Source organism: Thalia democratica, chromosome 2 (assembly GCF_965202585.1).
Source record: "Thalia democratica chromosome 2, ktThaDemo2.hap1.1, whole genome shotgun sequence".
In the NCBI taxonomy this organism is placed as follows: domain Eukaryota; kingdom Metazoa; phylum Chordata; class Thaliacea; order Salpida; family Salpidae; genus Thalia; species Thalia democratica.
This window is the reverse complement of record NC_139166.1, coordinates 52,805,935-52,823,162: the sequence shown is the minus strand read 5'-3', so window position 1 is coordinate 52,823,162 and position 17,228 is coordinate 52,805,935. Positions and strand designations below refer to the sequence as shown.

General features: G+C 27.4%; 4 protein-coding genes across 4 annotated transcripts in view; 2 read left to right on the top strand and 2 right to left on the bottom strand.

Annotated features, from left to right (window-relative positions):
* Positions 1-3,724: 3,724 nt before the first annotated feature.
* Positions 3,725-4,135, bottom strand: LOC145830015 (histone H3-like). Its single transcript, XM_082937906.1, has one exon. It carries the CDS (start codon positions 4,133-4,135, stop codon positions 3,725-3,727), a length of 411 nt encoding a protein of 136 aa, XP_082794032.1.
* Positions 4,136-4,570: 435 nt separating this feature from the next.
* The window catches only part of LOC145829353 (uncharacterized), a 41,782-nt gene continuing 29,124 nt past the window's right edge, over positions 4,571-17,228 (bottom strand). The window contains 1 exon segment of the mRNA XM_082937121.1: positions 4,571-4,900. Coding sequence (XP_082793247.1) covers positions 4,571-4,900 — 330 coding nt within the window.
* Positions 14,587-14,961, top strand: LOC145850114 (histone H2A-like). Its single transcript, XM_082955260.1, has one exon. The coding sequence runs from the start codon at positions 14,587-14,589 to the stop codon at positions 14,959-14,961; it is 375 nt and encodes a 124-aa protein (XP_082811386.1).
* On the top strand, positions 15,613-15,969 carry LOC145830127 (histone H2B 7-like). Its single transcript, XM_082938013.1, has one exon. The coding sequence runs from the start codon at positions 15,613-15,615 to the stop codon at positions 15,967-15,969; it is 357 nt and encodes a 118-aa protein (XP_082794139.1).

Genomic DNA, 17,228 nt, shown 5'->3' with positions numbered 1-17,228 from the left:
GTTACCAGTTTGTGATTTAAAAGCGAAGAAATGTAGTTAATAATTTATCAAAACAATGATTTGTAACTTTTTGACAACAACATGAAATTAAGTAACTGAACTGTAAAATCATATCAATAAGTTTTAATTAACGACAATATAATCTGCTATGAAAATAAAGAGTTTATTCTAATATGTTTTGAATTTTTTTATGTCGTTGTTAAAAAAGCAGATTTGAAAAATTTTCATATCAAACCGTTTAATAATATTTCTTAAAACTGTATTTTTGTAATATGAAATACAAGTAAAAGTATTTATAAACAATAGATTTTTAGATAGTTTTAAACTTCATTGCTAAATTTTAATTGACCTAATTATTTTAAGTAAAAATTTTCTTTTTAAAACTGAAAACAATTTAGCATTCTTAGATGTTATGGTCAATAGGGAGAATCAAATGTTCTATACGAACATTTTTAGAAAAAGTACCTTCAGTGGGGACTATGTCCCTTATAACTCATACAGTCCAATGAAACAAAAACTAAATCTAATCAGTTGCCTTACATATAGAGCAATGAAAATTTGTTCTGAAAAATATTTAGAAACAGAATTATCAAATGTGGAAAGAATCTTTGCGACTTTAGGTTACCCTCTAGACATAATAAAGAACACAATACAAAAAACAAAGACAAGGTTTGAGTCAATAAAATTTGGTCCAAAAAAGTGTCCGGTATACCTTAAGTTGCCATACAATCAGAATACAGTTTTGCATAATAATTTGAAGAAAATAGTAGAAAATGGCTATAGATCTGTTAATTTACGAATAGTATACTCAACCAATAAACTGTTTCAGATTAAAAACAAAGATAAATTACCCACCCTAAACACCAGCAATGTAATTTATAAATTTGTATGTTTATGTAAAAAAACATACGTGGGTAGAACGAGTAACAATTTGATTGCAAGAATTAACCAACACATACCAAAAAACCTTTTAAACAAGATAAAGTCATGTAACGAGGAAAAGAAATTTGATGATTTGGAAAAACTAAATAGTAGTTCAGCGATTGGCCAACACCTGATTACTAATCCTAAGTGTGTCGAAAACTATAAAGTGGATAACTTCAAAATAATATCAGTTGCTCGTAATGAATTTCACCTAAAAACTTTAGAAGCTATATACATTTTAAGCTTAAAGCCAGATCTCTGTAAACAAAAGAAATTTGTTTATTCGACCATTTTGTTTAATTCGTTGAACTTAAATTAGTTGATTAGTAAAGTTGTGTTACATTTATATTAATTCTGATTAAACGATTGCCTTAATTTGTTAATTATTACTATTGTGTTAAATTTAATTTGTTTTCTTAAATACTTAGTTTTATTAGTTTTTATCAGTAAATCATTATTTCAGCTTGTTTTGACACAAAAAAATACTGAAGAGCGTGTCCGAAAAGTACTTCTATTTTGTATTTTGTTTGCAATAAACTTTAATGTATAAAAATTGTGATTTTTATAATGGAAAAAACATTATTTCAACATTCTATGTTTAACTTAAAAACACAGTCTTATAGTGAGTTTTTAAATAAATAAGTTTATTTTATTTTTTATAACAAATTTGTATTTACTATCACTTTTAACTAATTTTTAAAGTTTTAAAAATAAAATTAAAACAAAAAATCTAGAAGATTAATTCGTTCAGATTTTATACTTATTATAGTGATTAATAGTCGAAACAGATATTTTGATCATTAAATTTTTTTAAATCCATAGTTTAAATCAGTTATAGCAAATGTTTAAGTTTATTGAGTTTAAGTTTGTTGTTATGTTGACCACTTAAACTTAAAAAAAAAATCTTAAAACTTTCTTAAAACTTTTATTTTATTTTAGATATGCTTTGTTGTATAGTTTTAATATCAAACTTCAACTAACCAACGACTTTTACGGTAAACTTATCTTTAATTACCTCTTGATAAATAATTTCTAACGATATATACATATTGAAACAAATATTCAACAAAAGTAATTTAACTAAAACGACTTACAAGTAGTTTTTGAAACATTTTATTCAACCTTATACTTTAACTTTTTAAACTTTTTTTTAATGCAAGTTTTGATATTTTTACAGATAAATTAAACTTTAATGACCAAATTTTAGCAATTGTAACTTGTCTTTCAAATTTTAAATTCTTTACTTAAAATAAATTATGCTTGTAAGTATTTTTTTAACTCTATTATACTAAAGCTTAAAAATATATATGATAATAAAATGAAGTTGTTTACTTTAACATTTGTTTGTTAGACATGTTTAAACTTTTAAAGCTTAGAAAGTTTTTATACGTTTATAATTATATTTAGACGTCTATATCAAGCTACTTATTTAAAAAAAAAATCTTTCAATATCTCTTAGCTACATTTAACTAAAATAGATTACAGTTGTAATTAAAAAGTATGCTGTTTTTTTTAATCTATTTCTGTAATTCTATTACTACTTTATATTGTTTTACTGTCCTGGACAAGTACAACTTGTCCTTGGCAAGACGTAAAAAGGTATCCGTGGGATGCGACTCGATAACCAAAAGGTTCTTCGTTCACCAGGTCCTAGGACCAAATTTTTTTAGCGTCTTTTTTTTCGTTCAATAAATCATGATGATGTCAAACAATTAAAAAGATAAACATTAAGTATTTTTTGTAAATAGTTACACATTAAACAAGATATATTAACTAGGTAGAAAAAAAAGAAAAAAAAATCAATATATGTTAAGTATACCAATTAGTTTAAGAAAAGTATTAAAAATAAAAAAATTAAAATTTTTATTAAAATCTAACTATGCAACTTGTTCAGCATCAAAATAAATATAATTAAACTTTTATTTTTTTATTACAAGTTTAGATTTTTCTCATAACAAGTTTAGTACTTAAAAATATAAGTTATTATTTCGCCAACATGAAATTTTTCAACAATAAACTTAAACATGCATATTTGTTAGCTTTAAAAATACATAAATAACTAAATTTTTGTCTAGTTCTAACATTTGCATGACTATTTTTAGAGAAAAAAAAGTTTTGTTCGTAGCAAAATGACTAATTCAAATAAAAATTGCGCGTAAATTATATCAAGTGCTGTTGATAAGAATGAGAGAATTTAAAGAGTATAAGATGAGAATTTTCCGTTTAAAAGTTTCCCGCTTAAAATGCACATTATGCACTTGTAAAAACTTTTGCGCGTATCAAAAAGTTTAAGCTAAAACAGTAAGTCTCAAAGCTCTGTATGGTTATTTTAATATAATGAAGTTTTTTACTTAAAATAATTAGGTCAATTAAAATTTAGCTATGAAGCTTAAAACTATCTAAAAACTATTGTTTATAAATACTTTTACTTGTATTTCATATTATAAAAATACAGTTTTAAGAAATATTATTAAACGGTTTGATATGAAAATTTTTCAAATCTGCTTTTTTAACAACGACATAAAAAAATTCAAAACATATTAGAATAAACTCTTTATTTTCATAGCAGATTATATTGTCGTTAATTAAAACTTATTGATATGATTTTACAGTTCAGCTACTTAATTTCATGTTGTTGTCAAAAAGTTACAAAACATTGTTTTGATAAATTATTAACTACATTTCTTCGCTTTTAAATCACAAACTGGTAACCCTTAATTCTAACAGTAGAAATTATAATATATGGTGTAATTCAACAAAGTTAGGTGGCTCTTATAAGAGCCTGTTCATAAAGAACATTTTAAGCACGTTCACCACGGATGCGACGGGCAAGTTGGATGTCTTTGGGCATGATGGTTACCCTCTTCGAGTGGATGGCACACAAGTTGGTGTCTTCGAAAAGTCCGACCAAGTAAGCTTCAGCAGCTTCTTGAAGTGCCATGACTGCACTGCTTTGGAAACGCAAGTCAGTCTTGAAATCTTGAGCAATTTCACGCACAAGACGTTGAAATGGCAACTTGCGGATCAAAAGCTCAGTGGACTTCTGATAACGACGGATTTCACGAAGAGCAACGGTACCTGGGCGGTAACGGTGAGGCTTTTTGACACCTCCAGTTGCTGGTGCACTTTTACGTGCAGCCTTGGTGGCAAGTTGCTTGCGGGGAGCTTTTCCTCCGGTTGATTTGCGGGCGGTTTGTTTTGTTCGGGCCATGTTGAAATAAGTGAAGCATTTAGAAAACTAGTGAATTTATACAGATTTTCACGGTTACGAACCTAGGCGAATAATTGCAAACACTAGAGGCTGCAAAGAGCGTTGAAATATGTGAAGCTTTTTATTTAGCAAGTTAGTTTAATTTTTTAAATGTGACAGCTAAAAATTATCTGAATGTTAACTTTAGTATTGTTAATTTGTAAACTAAAAAAATATTGAAACATCATTTTTGGTTATTAACTAATTTCCACTTAATAATTCAAAACAATAACATTTTGATGAATATTTATTTTTCTATATGGTTTTGTCAGCTATGCAACTAACTGAATTAAACAAAGGAAGAAATTTTTATCAATCTTTATATTTTTAAAATTATATTGTAAGTAAGTTGATAAATTTGGGTGGCTCTTAAAAGAGCCGAGGTGTACGATATAATTAACCTCCGAATCCGTACAAAGTACGTCCTTGACGCTTCAATGCGTATACTACATCCAAAGCTGTGACAGTTTTGCGCTTGGCATGCTCAGTGTAAGTGACTGCATCACGAACAACATTTTCCAAGAATACTTTCAACACTCCACGAGTTTCTTCGTAGATCAAGCCTGAAATACGCTTGACACCGCCTCGACGAGCCAATCGACGAATGGCGGGCTTGGTGATACCCTGGATGTTATCACGAAGGACTTTACGATGGCGTTTAGCGCCTCCTTTTCCCAAACCTTTTCCTCCTTTACCACGACCAGACATGATGATGAATAAAATAAATGCCCAAACAACCGTATTTATACAGCAGCGAGCGTTACGAACCGCGTAGTAGTGAAACCACCTAGTGTTTTATTTATTTAATAATACGAGAGATTCTAGAAACTTCTGTTCAAATTTTTTTTTTAAAGACAACCGTTAAACTTTCAATATAGTGAGATAAACTTTAAGAGTAAAAGATGAGCATTTTTGACTTTTAAATTTTCCCGCTGAAAATTGCGCGCATCTTTTTTAATAATAATGTTTCTTGCTTTAACGGTTATCATATCAAGTATGTGAAATAATAACAATCACAGCAAAAAACTTAGCTTTATTGTAATGTTGTGTACTTTTTACCTTGTAGATAACAATAAACGTTCTTGACTTAATGGCAAAAAGAATGATCAATTCAAAATTTTAAATTTTATTAATAAAACAATGTTTCACTCGCTTCAACCAAATCAAACGAAATCATCAGTTGATTCTATTTGAATAACATTTTGTTCAACTGATGATCTCGTTTGATTTGGCTCAGGCGAGTGAAACATTGTTTTGTTAATGAAATTTAGAATTTGGAATTATTTTAATATTATCCAAAATCTAGCAAAAAATTCAACCAGCAAATAAATTTTTAGTAAATTTTCTTTTATAAAAGTAAAAACTAATACTCTCTCAAAAAGTAATTTATAACTGCTAATACTTTTAGCAAAATTGAGTTAACGGATTAAGTTTATTTTAATTTTTTTCCTTCTCTTAAACTTAATTTAATGTTATTTAAATTTTTTTTTTGAAGTGTTACACTATTATACAATGTAATCTTTGTTTATTTTGTACTATTAGGTTTTTATTAGAACTTTTGATTAAAAAAAACAGTTTACAAGACTTATCATAATAACTCTATTATAATATAATATTTGGGTAGGTGTCAGAAAAGCACAGCGTCACTTTAGCACGGGGTGACACTTCAGCACGGTGTGACACTTTAGCACGGGGTCAAACTTTAGCACGGTGTGACACTTAAGCACGGGGTGACACTTTAGCACGGTGTGACACTTTAGCACGGGGTGACACTTTAGCACGGTGTGACACTTTAGCACGGCGTCACTTTAGCACGGAGTGGCACTTTAGCACGGAGTGACACTTTAGCACGGCGTCACTTTAGCACGGAGTGTCACTTTAGCACGGGATGACACTTTAGCACGGCGTCACTTTAGCACGGAGTGTCACTTTAGCACGGGATGACACTTTAGCACGGCGTCTCTTTAGCACGCGGTGACACTTTAGCACGGCGTCACTTTAGCACGGAGTGTCACTTTAGCACGGTGTGACACTTTAGCACGGAGTGTCACTTTAGCACGGTTTCACTTTAGCACGGGGTGATACTTTAACACGGAGTGTAACTTTATCACTGATTGATTCTTTTGCACAAAATGATTCTTAAGCACGTAGTGACACTTAAGCGCCATCGATAGTTTTAAGTAATCAAATACGTGTAAAGTTTGTATTTAATAAAACGTTTAAAAATTAATTTATATAACCAGCATGCTGTTAATTATGCAATTTAGGCACTTTGAAGAGTGATTTCAAGAAAGAGTGTGTCTTCCAAAATTATTTTTAATAAAAATATTATTTAAGTAAGATGTAAATTGTAAGACGAAGTTTGGCAGTCTTTTCGAACTATAAATAGAAAAATCATTTGTAGGTAGCAAAACGTTAGAAAACATCTTTAGTGGCCTGTATTTTTAAAAAAAAACTATACTTAATAACAAAAATAAGTACTGAAAAACAAGAAGTTGGTAAATCAAATGGTAACTAGTTTCAAAAATCCTTAATTATAAAAATGTACTTATACTGTATTCTTTTTTACTTCTGTTAATAATATAGTAATACTTTACTTACATTTTATTTAATTACTTTGCTCAGCTGACATGTTTAAAATAACTTTATTTATGTAAAATAATAATAAAAAATTTATGCATAGCACTAAATTTTATTATAAAAACGAACACAAACGAAATATACAAATATATACATTTAATCTATATCAAAATTGTATTGAATACCGCGTAGGTATTCAAGTATATTATTATTTTCATTAAAACTTGACACCAGATAAAACAGACGCTTATCTGCTTGTCTGAACCTTATTCTTTTGGGATCTGGTTTTATCCCTGCCAGAAGGTGTTCTAGTCCCATATCCCGAGAAATCTGAGTCGTTTTCAGAATATTTATAAAACTCCACAGATTTGGATGGTTTCCATTTAATACTGCGTACAAAGCTCGATGCACTGCTTCAGCAATATTGTTCGTTCGATCACTTTTTGTAAGTACTCGTTCGTACTGACTCCACAAAGGAATTGGAAACAATGGCTCACCTCTAGCACCTTTAAGTTTAATTTTTTTTAACCTTACTTTAACCTTTAACCTTACTAAGCTTACTTTTAAACTTGGTTATCTTTTAACTTGGTTTACTTTAAAAGTACAAAAACTCATAATCTAAATAAAATAAAAACTCTATATCTAAAGGATATTGACTGGTATAAGCTAAAACTTACACTAAGATGTAATTTAATTATATGAAAATACAAAATAATAAACACTTTATCAAAATATAAGCTCTACGTCTAAAGGATATTGACTGGTATAAGTTAAAGCCTATACTAAAATAAAATTTTGTTTTGTAAAAACAATAAAAATCATGCACTTTTTGGAAATAAAGCTGTTAGTCCAAAAGGTATTGATACTAATTTAAACAAATTGAAATCCGTACTAAAATGAACTTTACTTACATTGCAGCTCTTTTCAATGACTTTTCTTTTGGTAATGAGCCTTTGATTGATAGTGGAATTCCATTTATTGCCGAACTCACAAGTCCTTTTGGACTTGTACTAGGAACTAGTACTAAAGTTTAAAATAACATTTACGTAACAAACAAAACATACATTTTTAAACCTATACTAGCTTGTTCAAAACATAAACAAACAAAACATAAACTCTTTTACACTTTCTTTAAACACAAGAACTTGTATTGTTACTTTTACTTTCACAGCTTAAACGTATAAGTAAACTATGTGTTTAAATAAAAGAAACATTTATTTTGAACTAATCACTAATACTTATAATAATGTTAATGTTGAACTGCTAACTTCATGAACTAAGTGTTAAAATTAATCCTATAATAAACAAGCCTTATACTTTCTATTATGTTCAAAACATTTTAAATCTTTTAACTATATAGACTAAAAACGAAAAAAGCTAAATCAAATATAAGGATATGAGAAACACAATGTCTAAATCTATAGTATTATTAACAAAATGGTTTACAACTAATTATAACTTATTTAATAAAAAAATTGCAGAATACTAACATGCTTTAGTTTTTAATTTATTCTTTAACACTTGAGGCGGTGGAACTCATTCAAACTATAAAATAAACACACCAAGGATGAACTTTTAAAACATTATGCTAAAACTTAAATGTTTTTAAACTTTGTGTGTGCTCAAAATAATATAAATAAAAACATTTTCAAACTTAAAATTTAAAAAAACTGACACTTACCAAAATATGTTAATGCTATAAATAATGCATTAAATTTCGTTGAAATCTTAGATTAATCTAAAGTTTATTTAGTTTTAATAACTCTTTACGTCTGTGATGTAACTTAAGCAAGAAAATAAATTGTACAAAAGAACTAAAATTGAAACATTTAACAAAATAATTTAAGTGGTTTCTTATTTTATTTTTCGAGTCCACAGTCAGACTTGTCAAAGTTTCTTTATTATATTTTACCTTTAAATGACTTTTAAATAGTTATTAATTTAGAAAGTAGGATGATCAAATTAAGTTTGTTTACTTATATTTATGTTGTTAAATTTTTTAGACCTTACATTTAAATTATGTTCAAATTTTTTTTTAATAAAAAGCTTAAAATAAATAAATACTGCAACGGCTTTGCGTCGATTAGCGGGGAAAATTACTTTTCTTTTTATTGGGTTCATTTTATTGTACTGTTTTGGCAGTAACTTGTTGCCGTTGTTATGAGCTCATTTTGGCTGTGCTTTTGCACAGTTAAGCCATTATTATCTTGCTCAGTTGTTCAAGAATTTAGTTTAAACGAAAATTTTGTGTTCTGTTTCTTTGATTCGGTATTTCGATTAGTTGGCATTCATGTTCTTTAGTTTTTTATCATCTTTATGTTTCGCAGTTTATTAATTGTAAATACACCATTTCCTTGACTCGATTTTATTACAACTAGTCTAAATTTAAATAGTTAACTGTTTTTTAAATCCTTTTTAATAAACAATAGTTCGTTTAGCACCTATAAAATATTAAGTTAATAGTAAAAGTTTAATTCGGATTTAATACATCGACTTTATTAACATGTCAACTTAATTTAAAAGTAACTTGAGAAACTATCTACGACCTATCTTATAATAACGTGTTAAGTCAGTTAAACGCTAAACCCGCATGTATAAAAGTAACAATATCGGCAGATGGTAAAATGCAAACATGAGTACAAACACTTTTGAAACAATCGGCTTAAAATAATCAAATAAAAATTTTACTGATCAAACTTCAAATTGTACTATTTCTTAAAATTTAAAAGAATAGAAAACCTAAATAGACAGAGAAAATTGTAAAATAGTTTTATTTACTTTTGTTGCAGTCTATATATAAATTTTACACATTTACACTTTTATTTAACGTATTTACTAATATACTAGTATTTATTAGTTGCTAGGTACTTTTGTTGCTAGGTTTAAACAAGTAGTTTTACGTTTAAAATAGTAAAATAGATAGTAAAAATTTAAATACGTTAGTTAAAATATCTTAATAAAATGATTTGATAGAATTCTTAAAATTATTTTTGTATTGTTATTATTAAGTTGAGGTTTGCCATAGAGTAACTAGTGTAATTCTATATTAAATACAAAGTTTTAGTTGAAGCTTTAACTTGAAAGATATTAAAAGCTTGTAGTATTATGTTGCATAGTTTATTTTTATATTTTTCAACATAACATATAAGCATAAACAAATGTGTCATTCCATGCTAAAATGACGCCGTGCGAAAGTGTTACTCCGTGCTAAAGTGACGCCGTGCTAAAGTGTCATCCCGTGCTAAAGTGTCACCCCGTGCTTAAGTGACGCCGTGCTAAAGTGTCACCCCGTGCTTAAGTGACGCCGTGCTAAAGTGTCACCCCGTGCTAAAGTGTCACACCGTGCTAAAGTGACACCGTGCTAAAGTGTCACCCCGTGCTAAAGTGACACTCCGTGCTTAAGTGACGCCGTGCTAAAGTGTCACCCCGTGCTAAAGTGTCACACCGTGCTAAAGTGTCACACCGTGCTAAAGTGTCACACCGTGCTAAAGTGTCACACCGTGCTAAAGTGTCACCCCGTGCTAAAGTGTCACACCGTGCTAAAGTGTCATCCCGTGCTAAAGTGTCACACCGTGCTAAAGTGTCACCCGTGCTTTTCTGACCCGTTCCCTAATATTTATTGAACGATGAAAAAGCGCTCAAAAAGTTTGGTCTAAGGACGAATTCTACGAAAAATAACTTTCGGTTATCGAGTTGTACATGAGACGGTTGACTTCCTAACAAAATATATAAATAAATTAGATTTGTCTTTTTTAAATTAGCATTTAATACAATTTTTTTTTTTCGAAAAATAATTAGATTATTTCGTACTTACTTTTATGATAAATTGGTAATATTTTACAGGTTTTAAACTTTAAACTTAAAAAAGTACTAAATTTAAAAAATTTTTAACGAAATTAATCATAAATGTATAAGCATACAAACAACGAAAATTGAAACTTAATCATTAAAATGTAGTTTTAAAAGTTTGAATTTTTGTAAACAAAGTTATGATTAAAAACTTAAGTTTATTATATACTGAATGTCATTTTTAACTATTTTATTTTTAACTTAAGGACATTTAAGGATTATATTGAAAAAAAAAATTAACTCTTATATTTAAATAGTTAAATGGCATCAATTATAGTAAATTTATTGCTAATTAAATTAAATTTTATGCTAATTACATAAAAATATATTATCTTTTCACGTAATTTTAATGGAATTTTTTAAAGTTCGAATAGTATGCTGTTTTTTTTAAACCTTTCGTTGGTTTTATGTGCTTTATTTTTATTTTTCATTTAAAATGTTTATATTAAAACAAAATGACCTTTTGTTATTTATCTAAGTTTTCAAGTAGTGTAAATAAAAAAGTTCATCGAAAAAACAAATTAATAAGCTTTTTTTACGTAATTAATATTTTTTTAATACAGTATATACTTAAACACGTAAAAATATTTGACACATGTATTTTAAATAAAACATAACGATTTTTTAAAGATAAAAATAAAACTAATTAAATCGTTAATATTTAAAGTACAAGTTTGTTAACACTACTACGGTACTAAATAAGTTAGTTTTATTGAAGACAAATTAAACTTTAAAAAAGTTGGAAACTATTTCAAAAGACATTTACAAAAATTTCATAAGTACATTTTTGTTTTTGACTTTTAGTTCAAAAATCGTTTTGATCTAATTTTGCATTCTCTTTCTATTACTATTACAAAGACTACAGCCGTGTTTTTACTTAAACTTTTTTTCCATACTAAAATTTCTTAGCTAGTGTCGAGGCCTACATGTATATTTCAAAGTCCGTATTATATTTCAAAGGGTAATTTATTTATACAGTTCTAATGAGTCAACCTCCAAACTTGATTAATTTGATGTTTTAAAAATGCTTACAAACATATATTTTAATAGAAGTATGTTTTGATTTTTGTTTAATTTAATAAGAATTGACGAAATGGTCCAGCTTATACACTATTAAAACAGAAATGTTACAAAAAAGCTGTATTTTTTAATATACAATATTATTGATTTTATTTTTGAAGAGTTTATATGTTTTCACAATTGTTTAGTAATAAAAGTACTAGACACACACAAATATATAGTTTAAACTGTAAACTTTTAGGTAGACCTATCTCAGAGTATGCACTTAAAAGAATTTTAAAATTGAAACATAAATTTTAATTTGTAAATAATGCATAAAAACTTTATCGAAACTGTTGTACTAAAGTTTGATTTAATATTGAAACATATGTTGTTTAGTAAGTTTACAGTTATATCAAAAGTAAAAAGTTTTTACAACTCTACTATCGAAACGCAAGATAGTTAATAATTGAACAAACATTTTATTTTAAACATAAACTTTGTTTTAACTTTAGTTGTTACAAATATTAAAAGTTTAAATTCGTTTATTTACAAGTCAAAAATATTTTTTAAAACTAAATGTTTGATGGGGTGATGAGCTTCAAAAACGAGAAAGGGCGCTTTTATTTCTTTTAATAATGACTAATTAAGTAGCTTATAAGCGTCCTTGCAAAGGCAATTTAAGGAAACGAGACAAACGTTCGTTTGCTTGTAGTTTAGCCGCCTTTTTGAGTTATACCTGCTTAAAATATTTTTTTCGAAAAGGAGAACAATTTTTGAAAGTATAAACTACAACAATTCTGTAACGAAAACTAAAACTGAACATTTACTTAAGTGTTACACTGTTGGTTAGATAATAAGTTTTATTCTACGCTTGTAGTTGGTAGTTGTAAAAAACCTTATACAATACATACAGTCTGGGAAAGAAATAGTTCATACATGGAAATTTTGTATTACACTTTTGATTAAATACTTACGAAGATTAACATAGTTTGTGTTTTTATCGATTATATCATAAATAACTTTAAATTCAAATATATTTTGTTCACTTTTTTACTACTTAACAGCAAACAATAACAACTTATTTTTTAAAAATATTTTTATTTTCTCAAATGTTTAATGGCTTTAACAACACCAAACTAACAAAAGTGCTTACGAAATTTGATTAAAATTTAAAAGTTTCGACAATATTTTAGATTTATTTTTAAAAAATACTATAATTTTTGACTTACATACATTAGGCGTAGTGCTTAATCAAAATTTGAAAACAGTATTTTTTAATTAGTAAGATATCATTGACATGTAAACAGAAGTATTTTTGATTAAGTTTCCGTAAAACAGCGTCAACGTAAATGTAACACAATTTTTAGGCTTCTATTTTGCATTTAAATTGTAACTGTAAATAACAGTAACGATAATGCATTTTATTTCTTCTTAATAATTAAATAAGTTTACAGGTGGTGTTAAAACGAAAAAAGCACTTTAACAGCTTAATAGATACAAGTTTATTAAACTGTTTATTAATACTGACTTGTTAAAACATTCATGTTATTAGAAATTGTATAAAATTAAGATTTTACTTAAATATAATTACTTTGTGAACTAAAATTTATTTAAGCATATATATAAATCTTTTTCAAAACTTGAGTTTTGTAAAGCTTATAAGCATAATGAAGTTAGTACTTTGTATAAAGTTATCTTTAACTAAAAGTTTTATTTTTTCCTTACTACATGTATTGAAAGCATCTAACGGTTAAAAAAAAAAATACATAAGTATTAAAAGGGAAGCTTTGTAGCAATTTTATTAGTTTTAAAAAGCAGAAAATTCTGTGCATTGAAAAGATGTAAGTTACCATAGAGTAAGTTTGAAAACGATAAAGAGTGCTTTTACTTCTCCTTATACTGAGTAATTCAAAAGCTTATAAGTGTTTAAAAACTACACACAAACAATAAAAACGTTCGTTTGTTTAAGTTTTTGCCGCTATTTTTTAATATCTGCTTGAAATTTATTTTTAAAAATTGGTAACTTTAAAAGTATAAACTAGTAATTTGTTTTAACTTACTGAAAAGTGCTTAATTTAAAAACTAGCATTGTTTTACAATGCAGTAGATTGTTTTATTGAACATTACAAAACCATACAAATTTACTTTTGCTAAAACTTGTTTGTAAATCAATAATTCTTTCTAAACTATTTTATCTAACACTTCAACACAAAAGTTGTATGTTATTTTTATATAACAATGCATGAATAGTAATATAAAAGTAATAGTTTTATAAAGAAAAGTTCTACAAAAGCAAGTTTTAAAACTTTACATACGTTTTAGAGTTTTAGCCACTTTTGAATATTATAATAGCAAACTTAACTAACAAAAACAAATTTAAAACTTCTTGAGAATAACATATATATTTACAAGTTGTATTAAAACTAGAAATATTTTAACTACTTAAGTTTTACTTAAAAATAAATAAGATCATAAAGTTTTTTATTAAAAATATCTTTAAAAAGTGATTTTATTTTTAGAGACTATTTATCATAATTAATTTGCTTTAATAACATTAAAGTATAAACTAAAATATTTTCTTTTTCGAGTGTATGTCACTTAAAAAAATTAATTAGATATAAAACCGTTCAATAAAACTAGTGTATGAAAAATGCAATCAGTAGCTTACTTTTATACTTTTAGCAAGTGAACAGTTAATTAAGTGAAAGAAGTTACAGGTATATTTATATAAATATATATTGTATACTTGAATAATTTTTTTTGAAGTATCATGTAACAGCAAGAAACGCAAGTTTAACTTTAAACTTGCGAAAGTTGAGACATTTTGTTTGCTGCGTTCTTTTTTCCCAAAAAAAGAAAGAGAATATAAAAAATTGAAAAAGTTTTAATTAAGTTCGCTAGTGGGCGTACAATAGCCGAGGTTCGTAACGGTTAGTATATAATGAAAGTTCTGCCGAAACTTTAACATTCATCATAGCATCATGTCAGGACGTGGAAAGGGAGCAAAAACCAAATCTAAGCCCAAGAGCCGTTCATCACGCGCTGGACTTCAGTTTCCAGTCGGTCGTATTCACCGTCTGCTGAGAAACGGTAATTACAGCGAACGTGTTGGTGCCGGAGCACCAGTCTATTTGGCCGCAGTATTGGAATATTTGAGCGCTGAAGTGCTCGAGTTGGCTGGAAATGCTGCTCGTGACAACAAGAAGTCTCGTATCATTCCCCGTCACCTTCAACTTGCCATCCGCAACGACGAAGAGTTGAACAAATTGTTGGGAGGAGTTACCATCGCTCAAGGAGGTGTTTTGCCAAACATTCAATCTGTTCTTTTGCCAAAGAAGACTGCAAAAAAAGCATAAATTGTCATTGACAATAGGTCCTTTTAAGGACCACCTTTTCAGCTAAATGAGTAGTAATACTATTTTTCAACATTGTAAAATAGTTAAATTCGTTTATCATTGTATGAAACTCAAAGGATATAATATTTCATTTAAGTTATCATTAATTCCTGTAATTATAACAACAAAAAGTTTTCAACTACAAAAGATAAACAATTTAATCATTAGTTAAATTGCTTAAAAGTTAAATAGAAAAAATTTATTGTTTAAGCTTGAAATTTTGAAATGATAAAGTAAAACACTTATTTTTTTAAATAAAATACTTACATTTTATAAACTTGGTTTTAAAGACTATAACAAAATCCGATTTTAGGTTCCATGTTAATTTAAAGAAATAAACAAACTTTAACAATAATAGTAATTTCGAAAATAGGTAAATATTCATTAATTAAGTGTTTCCAGATATTAAATTTCGTAAAAACTTCTACTTATTACTTTTCATTAATTTATAAACGTTTATTTTTTATGTAAGCTAACAACTAGATAGTTTTGTATTACTGCAATCTCTCTCAGATTTTTTCTTTTTAGATTTTTAGCGCCACCTGTTGTTCAAAAATACTGTTTAAATTCTGCATAAATACCGCTGCGCCGCACAAACTTTACTCATTTACCATGGCAGCATCCAAAGGTAGCAAGAAGGCAGTGAAGAACGTCCCAGCTGACGGCAAGAAGAAGCGCAGGGCTCGTCGCAAGGAAAGCTTCAGCATCTACGTGTACAAAGTGCTCAAGCAAGTACACCCCGACACTGGAATTTCCAGCAAGGCCATGAGCATCATGAATTCTTTCGTCAACGACATCTTCGAGCGCATTGCCGCTGAAGCTTCACGTTTGGCTCACTACAACAAGCGTTCAACCATCAGCAGTCGCGAAATTCAAACTGCTGTTCGTCTGCTGTTGCCCGGTGAGTTGGCTAAACACGCCGTCTCTGAAGGTACCAAAGCAGTCACCAAGTACACCAGCTCAAAATAAAAGGTTATTAATAAACCAGGCTCTTTTTAGAGCCACCAAATTTTTTAGCTTAGCTTTCTTAGATTTTATTTAAATATAAAAGTTTTTTTGTTAAAGGCAGTTTTCAATTATTTGTCACGAAAGGCTGTTTTTGTAATACTTACTTTTTACAAAGTAAAAAATGTATTTATTTGTTGTAGTATTTTGTTTGGTTTTATTTAAAAACATAAAAAAAGCTATATGTTAGTTTTAGCGGCAAAGTTTGATGTAACTGCTCGCGCTTTGCTCTTTATACATCTTACTTTTATTTATTTTTTAATAGTGTAAATTTGGCGCAAAAAAATAAACTTTACCATTGTTTTTCGTTGATTATCACTTACAATGTCCTTTAGAAAGAGATAAGCAACGAAAAATCAAACTTAATGAAATGATTTTAGGAAATTAGTATGAACATATAGAATATTTAATATTTTTGAATTATTACGTTTAAACAATTTGAAATAAAGACAGTTTTTATCGACGTTAATAAATTTAAATTAAAACTAATATGACTGTTAAAGTAGTTTAGTTAAACACGTATGTATGTGTCTAAATTAAAGCTACAAAAAGTAAAACTTTACATGTAGCTTATTATGCAAAGCAACTTCATCAGACTTATTAAAGTTAGTATTATATATTATGTTTAAAAATACAGAACTTATAAACTGTAAAAACTCATAAGCAGAAAAATTAAAGTTACAAATATGAAATAGTTTTTTCAAAAATTATCGATTTTAGAAATTTATATTTTGACGAAAAATTATTTGAAGTTAAAAATAATGTGAGACATTTTCTTAAAAATATAAATATGTTTTATTTTTTTTACATATATTTTTATAATACACTGTGTTATTTTTAGTCGGATTTAAATATAATTAATACCATTACCAAAATATTTATATTTAAATCATAAATTTTAAATGTTTTAATACTTCTAACTAAAAAAGTTATTAAAATTAACTAACTGTTATTTTGAGAAATTTTGTAATTATTCTATAATTTTAAAATCGTACAAAAAATTAAATTTTAAAGCCAAATCTAAAGAATAAAATCTGAAATTTTAAAGACTAGCTGTTTACTAATTAATAGGTAATATATATTTATAAATATAGCCTAGTAAAAAAGATTTTTAAATTGTAACTGTTTATATAGTTGTTGAAACTTCAAAAAATCTAGAACAATTTAAAATTAAAAAAATGTTTATTGAGCATAATTTTGAGCGGCAAATTTGACTTAACAGG